Source organism: Meriones unguiculatus, chromosome 4 (genome assembly GCF_030254825.1).
Source record: "Meriones unguiculatus strain TT.TT164.6M chromosome 4, Bangor_MerUng_6.1, whole genome shotgun sequence".
Taxonomy (NCBI): Eukaryota; Metazoa; Chordata; class Mammalia; order Rodentia; family Muridae; genus Meriones; species Meriones unguiculatus.
Window position 1 is genome coordinate 100,505,102 of NC_083352.1, and position 14,987 is coordinate 100,520,088.

The following is a 14,987-nucleotide window of genomic DNA, read 5'->3' on the forward strand; positions in this document are numbered from 1 at the left end:
CAGAACTAACTTTTAAATCTGGACAGCCTTTATGGGATCCCTCTGGAGGGAAGAGGTCCCAGATCTTCATTGGACCTTTTCCAACAAAGAGATCCGTGCTTTACAGTTCACCCCTTCGGCGTAGAGAGGCAGAATAGAAGAAAGCTTGTTAGGAGAGCGGCTCATCAAATTAACATCTGAGAGAATTTAGGGGATAAGGTTTGATGGGCTGGGAATGGTGGCACAGGCTTTTAATCCCAGTACTGGGGAGGCAGAGGAAGGGAGATCTCTGTTAATTGGAGACCAGCCAGGTCTACATAGTGAGTTCCAGGACAGCCAGATCTACACAGAGAAAACGGTCTCTGAAAACAAAACAGTTTGAGCTGGTAAAACCTGAAATGCAGACATGGAGAAATAAAGGGAATGGAAGGAGTGCAGGTAGAAAAGAGACTTATAGAACTGATGCCTTATGAAGTTTTCCGAGTATGTGAGACTTTGAAAGCCAATTTATGTTTGATCCAGAGCTCAGTGAACAGGCTTATTAACATCTTCACAGTTACCTTATGGCAGGAATGGAAACCTTGCCTCCCATTTTAGGCAAGGCAAGTGCGAAGCGCACTGCTGGTAATCAGTGGTCACCTACAACCAGAGAGTGACTGAGGACAAGTGACTGGGGGCCAGGACAGACACCCCAAGTACAGTGACCTGGCACACAAAGCCAAAGACAGGGTTCAGAAGGACCTGGGGTATCAGTTGAGGGCGCTTGAACCTGGGATCTTTATTGTGTGGATATTGGATGTATTAGTGTGAGGAATGGCAAAGGCCTCTGCTCTAGAGGTCAGTAGACAGAGAAATGAGGGCAGATCAGAAACACTCAAACTGAGTTTATGTAACACACCAATAAACCCTCAGAATGGCGCTTGCACTGCATATGAGGATAAAGGCTGCAGGGACCCAGAGGTTTCAGGGAGGAAGCCAGGTGGGCAGCCACGCTCTGGATGAGGTAGGTGTCAGGAAGATGGGCAAGGGGTGAGAGGAAGAGACTACGGGGCCCCAAATCCTCCTGGGGCAGTAGTATACATGCCTGGCTCTGTCTTCAGATCCTAATACCACTAAGGTAATGGTTGAAAAGCGCTTACGGGGTGTAAAGCAGGTGCGCCGCTCTGTGTATGAGGTGAAGGCGTAGATAGATCACCAGTACCAGAACTTAGGGTGGCCTCAGGCCTATACCTGTGCTGCAGCCCACTGCCATCACTGAGGACACTGAAGGTGGAAGGGCCACTGGGGGCAAAATCTAGTCTGATCCATGCAGGTCCTGCAGCAGGCACGACCCTCTAGGGTGCTGAGGGCCCTGGTCAGGCCCTGGGGCTCTCTTCTGCCCCCATGCCCATGGATCAGCATCGTTTGATGTGTAGCAAGAGCAGTTGGTCCTTGTGACAGACTCAGGTGAGAAGTCCTGAGCCGCTCCTGACTTCCTCATGCCAAGAGCCAATGTGGGAGAAGAGCCGGCTTGCAGGCACAGCTGGGGACCCTGCCAGAAAAGGGTGGGCGAGGAGGGCTGTTTTCAGGGCCCTCTCCTGGCTGGGTGATGACAGTGGATCCCTGCCACAGGTGCCTCAAGGGCCCCAGAGTAAGTTGCCCAGGCTAGCTTTGACTAAGTTCTGTCTCAGCCTCTTCCTTAGCTGGACTAGAGGCCTGTACTTTCAGGTTGGCGGTGCTTGCTTAGGTTTTGAGCAGGGAATTCCAGAGTGGGGGCAGCCGCGCTTCTTTACTGCCCACTCCATGTGGGAGGACCCCTCCCCCCGGTAGTTCGCCCTGCTGCGTCCACCCAGGGCAGTACCCAGCCAATAACCAGCTGTCACCAGCGGGCTCACAGCTAGGGTGCTTCTAACACTGGCTAAGCCCAGGAACCCTGGGTTCAAAGAGGCTCCACACAGCAGGAAACTTGAGGTCACAAGAACTTGACAGCTGCTGTAGCTGATGGCTTTATCCTGTTGTTCCCAGGGACGTCCTGGAGAAGACGCGCCTCTTGAGCCACGGCTCTGCTGCAGCACCAGTGGGCCATCCCATCAGCAACCTCCTGCCGCGGGGCCCCGGAGAGCTGGGCCGTCCTGGGGTCCTCGCAGAGCGTGAGGCCGAGACTCGCGTCAAGGAGAGCCACTCACCCGGCAAAGAGGACAGCGCCAAGCTAGCTGCGCGACCTCCATCGCCCTACTGCAAGGCAGCCCTGGGCGACTGCCTGCGACTGGCCGGCCTGCTAGGTCGGGAGACCGGGAAGCAGACGCCTGAGCGGCCCCAGGGCGACGTAAAGGTCAAGGAGGAACGCAGGGAAGACGAGACGCCGGAACTCACCAGCGTCGGCGTGCACTCCACAGCCGCAAACCTGGGCCTGGGCGCCTCGGGCCTCGTGTGGGATCCGCCGTGCGACACCTACCGGGGCTTGGAACTGCCGCGCCGCCCCTTCCCTGCCCCGCTGCCCGCCGCCGGCCCCGCTCCCTTCGAACTCTGCGAGCGCACCTACCGGGACCGCGAGCCCCACGCCTACAGCCCCGAGCGCTTGCGGGAGGTGCGCCGGGAGGAGCTGGAGCGCCCCCGCGGGCCCGACTCGGACGCTGCCCTGCTGCCGGCCATGCACTACCCGCGCCTGGCCTCCGGCGCGCTGCACGGCGCGCTCCTGGCCCGGACCCCGCCGGCAGCCGCCGCGCTCGGCGCGCCTCCGCCCCTGGTGGCCGCCGGCGGGGTCCCCACGCCACCGGCGCGCCCCAGGACCACGCCGCTGGCGCTCGGGCCTGGCGAGGCGCGCGACTACTCGCCGGCGTGCAACCCGCCCGAGGTGGAGGCGCGGTAGTCCCGGCCGAACGAACTGACTCACTTAAATTCCTGGCACCTGAGCACAGTTCCCCGAGTCCCGGAGCAGCGCGGCCCACACCACGCTGCAGCCTGCATAGTGGAGGACTTTTCGCTTTTTCTGGGGGTGACTTCATTTTCCGAGCTTGCGATTAGGTCACTGGGAAAAATTTAGCTTTGTACCTTTCCCCACACACAAGTGACAAACATTTTTAATGGTTTTGTATTTTTCTTAATTTTATGCTCTAACGACATTTTAAAGAACCAAAAAAAGAAAAAAAAAGAATTTTTAGTTGGGATTTGCAGTTTCACTTCTCAGATCCCATTTGAGCCCCAGGGTTTGTTATTTATGGAAAGAAATGGTCTTTCTGTCCAGCGCACTGTGAGGCTCCGCACTCAGGCCCGGCTCTGGCCTTCCCTTGGTACTTAGAACCGAAGTTACAGATATATATTAAAATAATATTAATAATAATGTACAAAACTTTGGGTTTTCTGCCTTATTCTATTATGCATAGGTGTAAGAGGATTTCTTTGGTTTGTTTTTTAGGAAAAAAATGTAAATACTCTGTTGATATAATTATAAAACTTATTAAATTCTTAACCTGGACAGTCAGTCTTTAAAGTCTCTAAAACCCCTCTGGTTATTTGTGTGTGTGGTCACAAAACCCCACTCGGGCTGTCGGTTGTGGACACACTCAGCAGTTTAACTGCAGCAGCTATCCTTCAACTATGCAAGCCTCGGAGGCAGGACAGGATGTCTAGGGGGAGAAGGTATCTGAGCTTCTGTCAGAGTGGGTGGACCTCCCTGAGAGCCACACTTTTGGGGTCTGCTTAGACTCACAGTGGGCTTCGGGGCTGGCTGGCTCCAGTCGCAGTGACAAACCGCACCCACGTGCTAATATGTTAGTGCATTGTTCTCCGGAGCTGTGTCCTGCAAGCTCCGGTCTAAAGTTGGTTACAAGAAAAAGGTTAGTTCTCTTCATCTGTCTGGGTATCACCTCCCCACCACCACCACTAAGCCTCTCATCCCTCCTCTGGCTTTGGTTTCCCATTCATGCCCTCTCAAGCTTTTCCATGTGTTGTCAGCTTGTCCTTTTTGGTTCCCTGACCCGCTTTTGTGCTGAGTCAACATTCAGCACCACTCTCTGCCGTGTTCAGTTCCTTCCAGCCCAATGTTTCCACTGTAGACTCTGGTTAAAGTCGGGTTTCATGTCAATCAACACAGAGAGATAAATACAGCCTTGATTTGGATGAAATCTGGTCCCGTGTCTTGTGTGGCTCTGAGGCAGGTAACTCCCTGCCTGCATTCCTCCTGGGCAATGATGGGCTTCCGAGTACCTCGGGGACATCCTGAGACAATGCGTGGTTGGCATTAGCCCCTGCTGCTTACCTCTCCCTTGGTTTCCCTTAGGGCTGTGCTTTCCTGGCACTTCTGCAGCACCCCTCCCTGTCTGCATGGAACTCATCCCCAGGTGACCCATGGAGCCTAACCACACTGGCCACGGCAGCCCATAGTTGCAGAGTTTGCTGCTTCCTGCACAGAGCCTGCCCTTGTCTCGCGGTTCACAGGAACATGTTACCACATGGGGCTGGATTTGACCCTGACTGTTTAGCGCCACACAGATTAGGTTAACCCTTCGTCCAGTAAAGGAAAACGTAGAATGGCCAGCAGTCTCCTTCCGCCTTTGCGCAGGGGAGTGCCACCCGCCCATACAGATGAAGCTCAGGACATGCCCAAACACCGGACTTGGTGTGGTTGTCACCGTGTCCGGCCTGGGTTTGGAAGTGGAGTTTTAATCAGGCGGAGTGGCAGGCCTGGGCGATAGGACACCAATGGCAAACCAAAGTAGTATTCCACCAAAGCCAAACTTGGGGAACCAGTGAGTGTTCGGGGCTTACAGAACACGGGTGACCCTGAAAGCAGCTGCAAAACCACCAGAAAATCTCAACCCAACAAGAACGAGAACCCAGAACAACTTAGAGCTACGTAGGCCTTGCCCTGTAGTCCCCCCAGCCTTTTTACTCCAGCACTTCCCTGAAACACTAGGCCGTGTTCAGCTAGGGCAGAGTAACATACAGGTGACCATCAGGTGCAAGAGGGAGCACCTAGAATTGGAGATCAGTGACCCTCCTTCTGTGAGGAAATGTCAGACCTTGGAGGGCTCTTGAAGAGAGTTATGGCTGCAGTGATCATGGGTCTTAGTGGCCTACAACCACACAGCCCCTCAACCCCCGGAGTGAAGGCACCATGCGCACAGTGATGCTATGGATGGGGAGCAGAGGGGAAGGTTCCCTGCTCCCATGACAGTCATGATGTACATGGGTCTTTCAGCCATCTGCCTCCTCCCAGGGCACCCTGGATTAAATAGGCTTTACCTCCCCCTCCTTATCTTTTGTTTTTGGTTTTTTGAGACTGGGCCTCTCTGTGTAGACCAGGCTGGCCTCAAACTCACAAAGATTCATCTGCCTTCCTCATCTGCATCATTAGAGCGATTCGAATATCTGGGCATCAAGAAGATACTTTGTTGCCAGATGTGCTCACACATACCTTTATCCCCAGCAGAGGCAGAGGAAGGTGGAATTCTATGAGCACATAGCATACATAGCATGTTCCAGGACAGCCAGGGCTACACAGTGACAGCTGGCTTTTTTATTTTTTTAAGGACTTTGTTTTTTACATCTTCTGCCAGACCTGGCTGGGGTGGAATTGGAGGCCACTCATAGGGCCCTGTTTAAATGCCACAGGACTGCCGGGGCCTTGCAGAACCACTTCAGGAAGCCACGGGACTCACCATTAGGGATGGACAGAAGGTCAAGGGTGTCCTTCAACTAAGACCACCCATTGTCTAAGGGGTTCACGTGGATGAGTCCTGAATTGACAGCCGAGGGACACAGTGCCTTAAGCCCTGGGCAAGGGAGGAACGGCTCCAAGCTCACGCAAGATCCTCAGGGGTCCTTACCTGGTACTGGCACCTTCTTAGTGTTGTGTTGGCCAAGGAGGACATTCCTGCCTGGAGAAGAGTGTTACCTTTGAGGGTGATGGTCCTGGATAGGCATGATTCATGACACCTCCTGCTGTTGGGCATCCCTTTGAGAATCTGGGTCCAGTGAGGGTTGTTGCAATGAGGACACAACACATCCTGTCACCACGACCTGGGACAAAGAGTACAGCAGGAGAAACATGGAAACAGAACTGGCCATCGGCCTCCACAGCTGCCTGTGCCATGTGACCTGCCCACAGCCGGCCTCCAGCCACCGACCTCAGCAGCTCTCAGGCACCAGCTCCTGTGAAGACAAAGGAGCCACGGGCTGGAGTAGGACAACATGAGATGTCCCTGGGAGGGGACAGACCTTATGGTGGATGCAGTGGGCAGCAGAAGAGGAAAGAGAACCCTGACGGAAACTGCAGTCTATATGAAGCAGCTGATGCTGGGGTAGAAAACTGCCCTCTTGGACATGGAGGCGTGAGCTTTGTCCACACTCCTCCAGCTGACTCCCCAAGTCTGATGGGCCTCTGGACTGGACCACCGGCTCCCCTCACCTATAACAGGCTATCAAGGCTGAGTACCTGCTGCCCTTCAGCAGCTCTTGCCTCCAGCCCTCTGCCTCATTGTACCTGGTAAACTCGCACGCTCTTTTTCACTGTTTGTGCAGTTCATGGCTGCCTGGGGCGTTTCCTCACTCATCTAAGTCAATACATAGATTTTTCATCCCCAGTTCCACCTTCACAGCAAACTCTAAACTTCTAGCAAGAGGGACCTTTGGTTGCCACCAAGACAGAGCCCTCTTCCTGTAGCAGCCCTGCCTTCTTGCAGCGTGGGCGCCAGCAGTGACCCCAGAGAACAAGCCAGTGGCCCCGCTAAGCTGAGGTCTGGGATGATAACTATAGAAGTCAGTCTTTCCTGACATGAATAAAACATGCTCTAAGCAGCAGCCACCCCCTGTTTCCCACCACATTATTAAAGCCATAAAGCACTTCTGAGCTGTAATTGCTCTGGACAGGCTCTCCAGGGATCAGCACACCCAGCCTGATGTATCTCCTTTCCTTAGACCAGGCTTCTGTCTCGATAGCTCTGGGAATCACCTCCCCAGCCAACCTTCACCATGACCTCTGACTCTAGATAGTCAATGCCTGTGGCGACTTTGTTTTCAGAGGCTTCCAGCCTGGGGTTCTGAAGAGCTTGTGTTTGTTTTGCAATCCGATTGGCTTAAGCTGAAGCTATTCAGCAGGAAAAACAAGTGTTACAGAGCAAGTCTTCACAGAGAAGTCTGGGTACAGGAGGAGTCTGCTCTACCGTTTCCTATGTTTTATTGTCTCTAAATCAGGTTACACTCCTGCCCAGGCTCTTTCCTGCCGATGTATTTCTGCTCTGCCAAGGTCATATCGCCATCTGGTGGCCTTCTTTGAAACAGCACAAGGTCCTGAAATGGCTAGCATTCACTATAGGTAATTTCTAAAGAAAACACCATCTTGCTTTCCTCCTGTGTCTTTTTCACTCTCAGGCACTGTATGCCCTGTGACCTTGCTTTAAAAAAAAAATAAAAAAACCCACAAAAAACCTAATTTACAAAACCAGGCATTAACCATAAAACTGACGCACAGTTAGGCTGTCCTGCCCTAAAAAGGACTCCATCCTCAGATGATTTCTGCCCGCAGTCAGCACCAGAACCCTAGCCTGTTGACAGACTCTTCTGCGTACTGTCCCTGACCTATTGTTATGTGAAAATCCATAAAGACCTGGGAAATGATTAAGGCTATATACAGTTGGCTTCCCATTTGGGTTGCTGGCATTCCCAGCAAAGCCTGCATTTTTTCCTAACATTTATCTCTGGGGCACAGGTTTGTTGTCTTGAGAAGGGTCTCATGTATCCAAAGCTGGCTTTTGAGTGTCCTCTCCTGTCATTTCCTATTTATGTATTTTGGCTATGCTGGCAGCCAGCAAGGCCTAGTGATCCAGTCTCTGCTCCCCACAGCATTGGGGTTACAGAAATACACCAGCCTTCACCTGGCTCTTTCACACAGACGCACACACACAGACAGACACACACAAGATGTGTTAGAGTGGCTTACAGGCTGTGGTCCAACTAGTTCAACAAATGCGTCTCCCAAAAGAAGGTCCAAGAATCCAGTAATTGTTCAGTCCACAAGGCTGGATGCCTCAGCTGGCCAGTTTATGCCCGTAGCAGTAGGCTCTAATGCCAGTGAAAGGAATGGACTTGCCATTAAGAGCGAGAGCAAGCAGGCAAAGAGAGAGAAGGCTTCCTTCTTTCACGTCCTTTTTACAGGTGGCCAGCAGAAGGTGTGATCCAGATTAAAGGTGGATCCTCCCACCTCAAAGATCTGGATTAGAACTGGGTCTTCCCTCCTCAAATGATTCAATGAAGAAAACTATCTCTCAGCTGGGCATGATGGTGCTCACCTTTAACTCCAGCACTTGGGAGGGGAGGCAGGAGCAGGGGGGTCTCTTTGAATCCAAGGTCAGCCTGGTCTACGGAGCTTGTTCCAGGACAGCCAGGGCCAGGGCTGCTTGCTATACACACAAACCCTATCTTGAAAAAACTGAGAGAGAGAGAGAAATCTCTCACAGGTGTGCCTAGTCATTTGGGTTTTAATTGATTCCAGATGTAATCAAGTTAACACCCAAGAATAGTCATCAATCATGGAGGCTGGAGAGAGTATATGAGCACTGACTGCTCTTCTAGAATGGACCTGGGTTCAATTCCCAACACCCACATGGCAGCTTACAACTCTCTGTAACCCTAAGATCTGACACTCTTACACCTACATGCAGGCAAAACAGGAATGCACATAAATTTTTATATATATTTAAGAAAATCATTTTTAAAAAGAATAGTCATCACAGAGTTCTTATGGTTGTATAAGCAATGTTAACCACTGAGTCCCCAGTTATATATTTTGAGAAACATCCATTGGGGAGTGAGGTTACCTCAGTCTTCAGTGGAGAGACTCAGCTGCTTTTCTTTTCTCTCAGAAAACATCACAAAATGCTATTTTATTTAGTCTGCATTTATTTAATTAGGAGGAAGGCATGCCTTTCCCCCTCCTCTGTGTGTGTGTGTGAGAGAGAGAGAGAGAGAGAGAGAGAGAGAGAGAGAGAGAGAGAGAGAGCAGATGGTACTCTGTGGATCCCAGGGATAAAACTTAGTAAGTTATTAGCCTTGGCAGAAAGTGCCTTTACTCACTGAGCCATCTTTGTTGGCCCAAAAAATGCTATTTTGTAAGTATAATTAAAGATGATGGCAAAGCCAAAGTGTTGGAAATAAAATGTCCTAGGAATGTCATCAGTTATTAAAAATTGCATATTACCATTTTGAACTCACACATTTAGAATTCTCATATAGTTGATGTAATAAATATTTTAGTATCGCCAGGTGCTGGTGGTATACAACTTTAATCCCAGCACTCAGGCAGATCTCCATGTTTGAAGCCAGCCTGGTCTACAGAGTGAGTTCCAGGACTTCCAGGGCTACACAGAGAAACCTTGTCTCAAAAACAAAACAACACACACACAACTTTAGTATTAAGCTAGTTAACCAAAAGTCTTCTTTTGTGGTGCTGGGGTTTGAGCTTACAGCTTTGTACAGACCAGGCTGGGCCACATCCTGCCCTTGATTCCTTTTCTGAAAGAAGAACACCAACATCTCACACCCTCTGGTGATCTCAACCACAGCCTTATTCATATTATCACCCCGACAGGAGGTGCCTCAGCGGTGAGCAGGGAGCGTCAGAGATGGTCACAGGACACTTATGAACAGACAGTTCAGGAAGAACAGAAACTGGGGTATTTTCCCTGAAATACCCAGCAGCCAAAGCGAAGCATGGCAGAGTTCCCTGGCATTGGGCATGAGAAGTCTGGGAAAATATAAAGTAGGTGTTGGACTCAGAAACCAAACGGAACTGAAGGACCCTTTTCCATAGATAGGGCTCATCAAGAAGAGAGGAAGACAAAGTGGAGGTTAATGGACACAGAAGCAGCTCAGCATGGGCCGGTGTGGGCCACAAAGGTGAACCTGGGTCAAAGTTGGAGGACAAGGGAGACCTTAGCAGCTAACCCTGGAGAGGCCGCCAAAGAAAAGCAGCCTACAAGGAAACAGGTCTGCTGCTGTGGGAAGTCCAGTGTGACCTTCCCCGGCCCCTGGCGCCTGGACTAGCTTGTGATATATTATGTAGGCGATTTGGTCCGGGCAGACTTTTCCTTTAGGATTGCCAACTTATACTTATCTCCAGCGACAAAACACGTGACCACAGCGTTGTCATGGAGACGGCTGCGGGCTGGTGGGGCTGGTGGGGCTGGTGGGGCTGGTGTAGTGGCCACCCTGAATGATCTGCACCAGCCTGACTCCGCAGAGCCAGCACCGTTCCAGAGCTGAGCAGATCCAGATGCATCTTCAGGGTTTTAGAGATTTTCATGCTTTCATTATTAGGGAAAACAAAACACGGACTGGACAAGGTTCTTCCGCATCAATCAGTAGTTTTTATTTGAGTGGCAATCCTATGATTTGTCCTCAGATGCTTCATGCTGCGGGAGTTCATATCAACGACAAGCTCTAATTCCTGTCGAGCTTCAGAAGCCTAATAAGGGAACAGTGTGGATGTGAGCGAAGCACTTTCTGCTCTCTGAGGTCCATCCAGCTGTAGTCCTGCATTGCACAAATCCATGTTCGTTCACTAAAAGCAAAAATGAGAGAGAGAGAGAGACATCAGATGTGCCTGACTCTAACCACTAACCACAGCACCCTCGCCCAGGGCTCAGCCACTATGGATGGGACTGCCTGACTCCTTCCCTCACTCAAACTGGTCCTGGAGGTCAGTTGTCCCAAGTGGGACAAGGCAAGCTAGAGCAAACCTCACAGGCTGGGCTCTCCTGGCAGGGCCATATATTCCTAACCGTAGGAGCACACCACGTGATGTCATGATGTCTAACAACAAAATATGTACTTAACCCCACACAGCACCCATGGCTTACACTGCCCATGCACACAGCCAGGCTCTGATGCCCACAAGCCCCCATTCTCCATGGCCCTTGTTCTGTGAACTTTTGTCCTCTGGTCCTACTAAGGGCCAGCAGAAAGTAAAGGAGATGGGAAGGAGAGAAGTTGGGAGACCCTTTCTGCCTGGCAGCTGTAATGGTCCCTTTACTTGGTAAACACCACAGACAGACAGACAGACAGACACACACACACACACACACACACACAGACACACATTCCGATAGGGCTAAAGAGTCTGCTCTAGCTCCTGGTAGCTTCAATACCAGCTTCCTGGCTTGCAAGTTTCTGGTCCCTCCATGTATGATCAACAGGCCTTTATCATGGTGTCCTGCACCTTCATACCCAGGGGACTCAGTGCCTGGTTCAGGAGACCCACAGTCTGCTTCAGCTTTCTCCTCTGCTTTATCAACTGCATATGAACACTAACTGCGCCCTCTGTTGGTGGGATTTGGTTTCACGCACAACCTCTACCCCCTACTCCCCATCTCCAACCCCCACCACAGCAGTTTCAGTAGGTGGGGGTTAAGGTGGGCCACTCACCACTGGCAGGCAGAGAGCTAGGAGCCCAGTTCGCTTTGTACAGTGGGAAGGGCTGGTCTCTCTCAGTGGGAGGCAGCACAGGCTCCAGCACTCTGAGTGGGTTTGGCATACGTCTCCCTCTGGCTGGAAAGATGGTCAGATGTCATCTAGCCCCAGGAAGGCCCCTCGTCCCCTCCTCTCACCAGGGACCCCGCCCCATGGGGTGGCCTTCACCTGCTCCCTTGCTCACCTTGCGCCAAGACACACACTGCAAGAAGATAGACTTTGCTGAGCAGAACCTGTCTGAGCTGTAGCCAGTCCTGACGCAGCAGTTGTTTTGGCATTCTGGGTGCTCTTCACAGGGGTGCCCATTCGGCTGTGAGGGAGCAAGGAACCAGCACTCTCTGCTGTCAGAGACCCCTTTCCTTCTACCACTCCTGGGGACCCCCCTCTCTCTCCCTTCCCAGAACCCCCTTCCTCTAGCTCATCCAAAAGAAGGTAGAAGTGGGGCCAGAAAGTGTCCCCTGCTGGTTTCTTTCCCTCCCGGGGTGTCACTGAGGACCCCAGTCACCTTCTTCCAGGGCACACATTGCAAGAACATGGTCTGGGGGGTGCAGAATTTCTGTGGGTCCATGCTGTTGGTGACACAGCAATCGCTCTGACACTCAGAACTCTGTTTACACCGCTCTCCGATCCCCTGAAACAGACGGATTCTGTTTACCCGCTCCAGGGCGGTTCTGCAAACCCAGTTCCCAGGAGGCACTGCCTCCACCCACTCTGGCGTCCTTGTATTAACCTGTCTTCAACTCAAGACCTGTAGTCTGACCTGGGAAAGGGGGAAGACAGAGAGGAGCAAAGGTAGAAGGCCTTACAGGAAAGACGAGGAATGGGGAAGAGAGTGGAAGAGTATCTGAGCCTGGTGGTGATGGTGCATGCCTCTAATCCCTAATCCCAACAGAGGCAGGTGGATCTCACTACAGAGTGAGTTCCAGGAAATCCAGGGCTACAGAGAAAGCCTGGGGGTGGGGGTGGGGGGCCAAAAAAGAAAAAGAAAGAGAGAGAGAGAAGTATCTGTTGTAAGCCAGGTTCAAAGGTCAGCTGGGATGAAGACAAGTAGCAGAGCAATAGGGCATGGGCAGAAAGGACCACAGACAAATCCTGCACGGTCTGGCTCACCACCTGTGATGCCAGAGATAATGGTTTTTCCAGGGCCACACAGCTGACCAGGAACTAGAAAAGGAAAATGGGGGATTTCCGCCCAGGGAGTCTTTTGTCTTCCTTTAAAAAAAAAAAAAAAACAGCCAGCATATTGGCTGTGGGTGAAAGGGTAACTGTGAAATAGACTGCAGCTGGAGGTGAGTGGAGAGACACACGAGGCACACAGGAGAGAAGGCAGTGGAGAGGGGAATCCCAGATCAGCAGGACATCGCACTGGGTGATTTGGGTGTGTGCAGTCAACTGGGGATGTCACATTGCACAGAAGGGAGTCATGGGAGACCCTAAGAGAGTCCTCGTATCCAGCCTTCTGCAACGTTATCCCAACCTGCTATCTCCTCGGGGCTTCACTGTGAGGGTTAGGGGCATCAGCGGGATACAGATCCTCCATCATTGTACACGGTCTGTGTCCTCAAGGCCCTCCTCACTGGACCTGGGCCTGCCCAGATGATCCAGGCCCCTGTCACCTCTGCTCCATTGAGGCCCTGGCTTCTCTACCCTGCCTTAGGCGCGCAGTGAGAGGGCACATCCTGAGCTCACCTTGTAGGCTGAAGTCACCTTTGTCTTCCTACTCTGGAACATGGGCACAGCCCAGAGCAGCAGCAGCAGCGTTGTCCACGCCGTGACGGACATCACACGTTGGGCCTACCAAGGTTTCATGAAGTAGACCCTGCCCTTAGCATACAGCAAAATATCCCCTTCCCTCCCCAGTACTTTCTCTTATAAAAGGGCTTTTTAAAAGAATGATCTTTATTTTTACGAGCAGATTTGGGTTTACAGGGGGGAAAAATGCACGTTAATGCCTGGGACTGATCGCCTAGCATATACAACACCCTGAGTTTGATCCCCAGCAGGGCATAATCATGGCACGACTACATTCCCAGTATTGAGAAGTAGAGGCATGATGATCAGGATTATTTTTTAGCCATACAGTAACTCTGAGGCCAGCTTGGACTATGGGAGACTCTTTCTCAAAAACAAACAAACGAAATTGTATGCCACACATCTTTAGTTCCACCACTAGGGAGGATCTCTGTGAGTTCCAGACCAACCAGAGTTACATAGTGAGACTCTGCCTCTAACTAAACAGACAAACAAATAAATAAGGGGCTCCATAAATGGCTTCGTGATTAAACGTGCTTGTTGTTCTTGTAGAGGACCCAGGTTAAATTCCCAGCACCCACGAGGTAGCTCACAACCATTTGTAAATTTAGTTCCAGGGAATCCAACAGTCTTTCTTGACCTTCGTGGGTACCGGCACACATATGGTGCACACACTTGGATGCTGGCGTGTGTACATAGAATAAAAACAAATAAATATAACTCCCAGCTGAGTGTGGTAGTACACACCTGAGTGCTGGGAGGCAGAGGCAGGCAGATCTCTGTGAGTTCGAGACCAGCCTGGTCTACAAAGCGAATCCAGGACAGTCAAGGCTACACAGTGAAAGCCTGTCTCAAATAAATAAATAAATAAATAAATAAATAAATAAATAAATAATGAATCCTCCCCCAAATTGTGATGAAAATAGATTATTAGTTCTTACTTTCTTCCTCTTTTTCTCTTTAGTAATATGTCATACTAGTGGGGGATGGGGTGTTTTCCCCAATGAACATATAGGAACACACGCACTAATTGCCCAAATTCAAGGTTTACACTGGGCAGACACATGTTTCAGATGTGGACGAATAATAGAATGCTATGTCCACTGCCCACTGTCAGACCACACAGAATTGCTGATCCTCTTATCCTCTCCTCTGCCCACCAAGGCAATTGCTGGTTTTTCTCTTTCTGTTTATGTAGTTCAGCTTTTTCCAGAAGGCTCAAGCTGGAACCGCAGCCTGTGGCTTTTCAGAATGGTTTCTTTCATTTAGGTGAAGGATCCTCTGCGTCTTTTCCTGATTTGATAGCTCGCTTCCTTTTTGTTTGGTTTTGAGACAGGGTTTCTCTGTGTAGCCCTGGCTGTCCTGGAACTCACTCTGTAAACCAGGATTTACAGAGGTCTGCCTGCCTCTGCCTTTCCAGCACTAGGTTTAAAGGTGTGTTCGAGCGCTACCACCACCCGGCCAGCTCACTTTCTTTTAACACTGAATGGAAGCCTGACTTTGTCTTTAAAGATTTTGTTTGTTTAGTGTGTGTACACCTGTGGCATACGGCAAAGATCAACCTTGGTTCTCAGGACATGATCAAATTTGTTTCTTGAGACAGGATGTCTGACTGAAACTTGGGTGTCTCTGTCTGCCCAGCACTGAGAACGATAATCAAACTGGGCTTTTTCTTTTTTCCTTTTTTTTTTTTTTTTTTTTTTTTTTTTGAGACAGGGTCTTTCTGTGTAGCCCTGACTGTCCTAAACTTGCTCTGTAGACCAGGCTGGCCTCAACCTCAGAGATCTGCCTGCCTCTGCCTTCCAAGTGCT

General features: G+C 50.9%; 2 protein-coding genes across 19 annotated transcripts in view; one reads left to right on the plus strand and one right to left on the minus strand.

Annotated features, from left to right (window-relative positions):
- Positions 1-4,082, plus strand: part of Fbrsl1 (fibrosin like 1) — an 81,615-nt gene extending 77,533 nt beyond the window's left edge. For all 18 annotated transcript variants that reach the window (XM_021644918.2, XM_021644913.2, XM_021644916.2 and 15 more), the window contains one exon: positions 1,984-4,082. In XM_021644918.2, coding sequence (XP_021500593.1) covers positions 1,984-2,827 — 844 coding nt within the window. In that variant the 3' untranslated portion in view covers positions 2,828-4,082. The remainder of the gene's footprint in view (positions 1-1,983) is intronic.
- Positions 4,083-5,886: 1,804 nt separating this feature from the next.
- Positions 5,887-13,206, minus strand: Lrcol1 (leucine rich colipase like 1). Its single transcript, XM_021644912.1, has 5 exons — positions 13,114-13,206; positions 11,930-12,055; positions 11,609-11,734; positions 11,380-11,502; positions 5,887-5,979 (listed from the first exon to the last, which is right to left on the minus strand). Exons 1-5 carry the CDS (start codon positions 13,204-13,206, stop codon positions 5,887-5,889), a joined length of 561 nt encoding a protein of 186 aa, XP_021500587.1.
- Between the last annotated feature and the right edge of the window lie 1,781 nt (positions 13,207-14,987).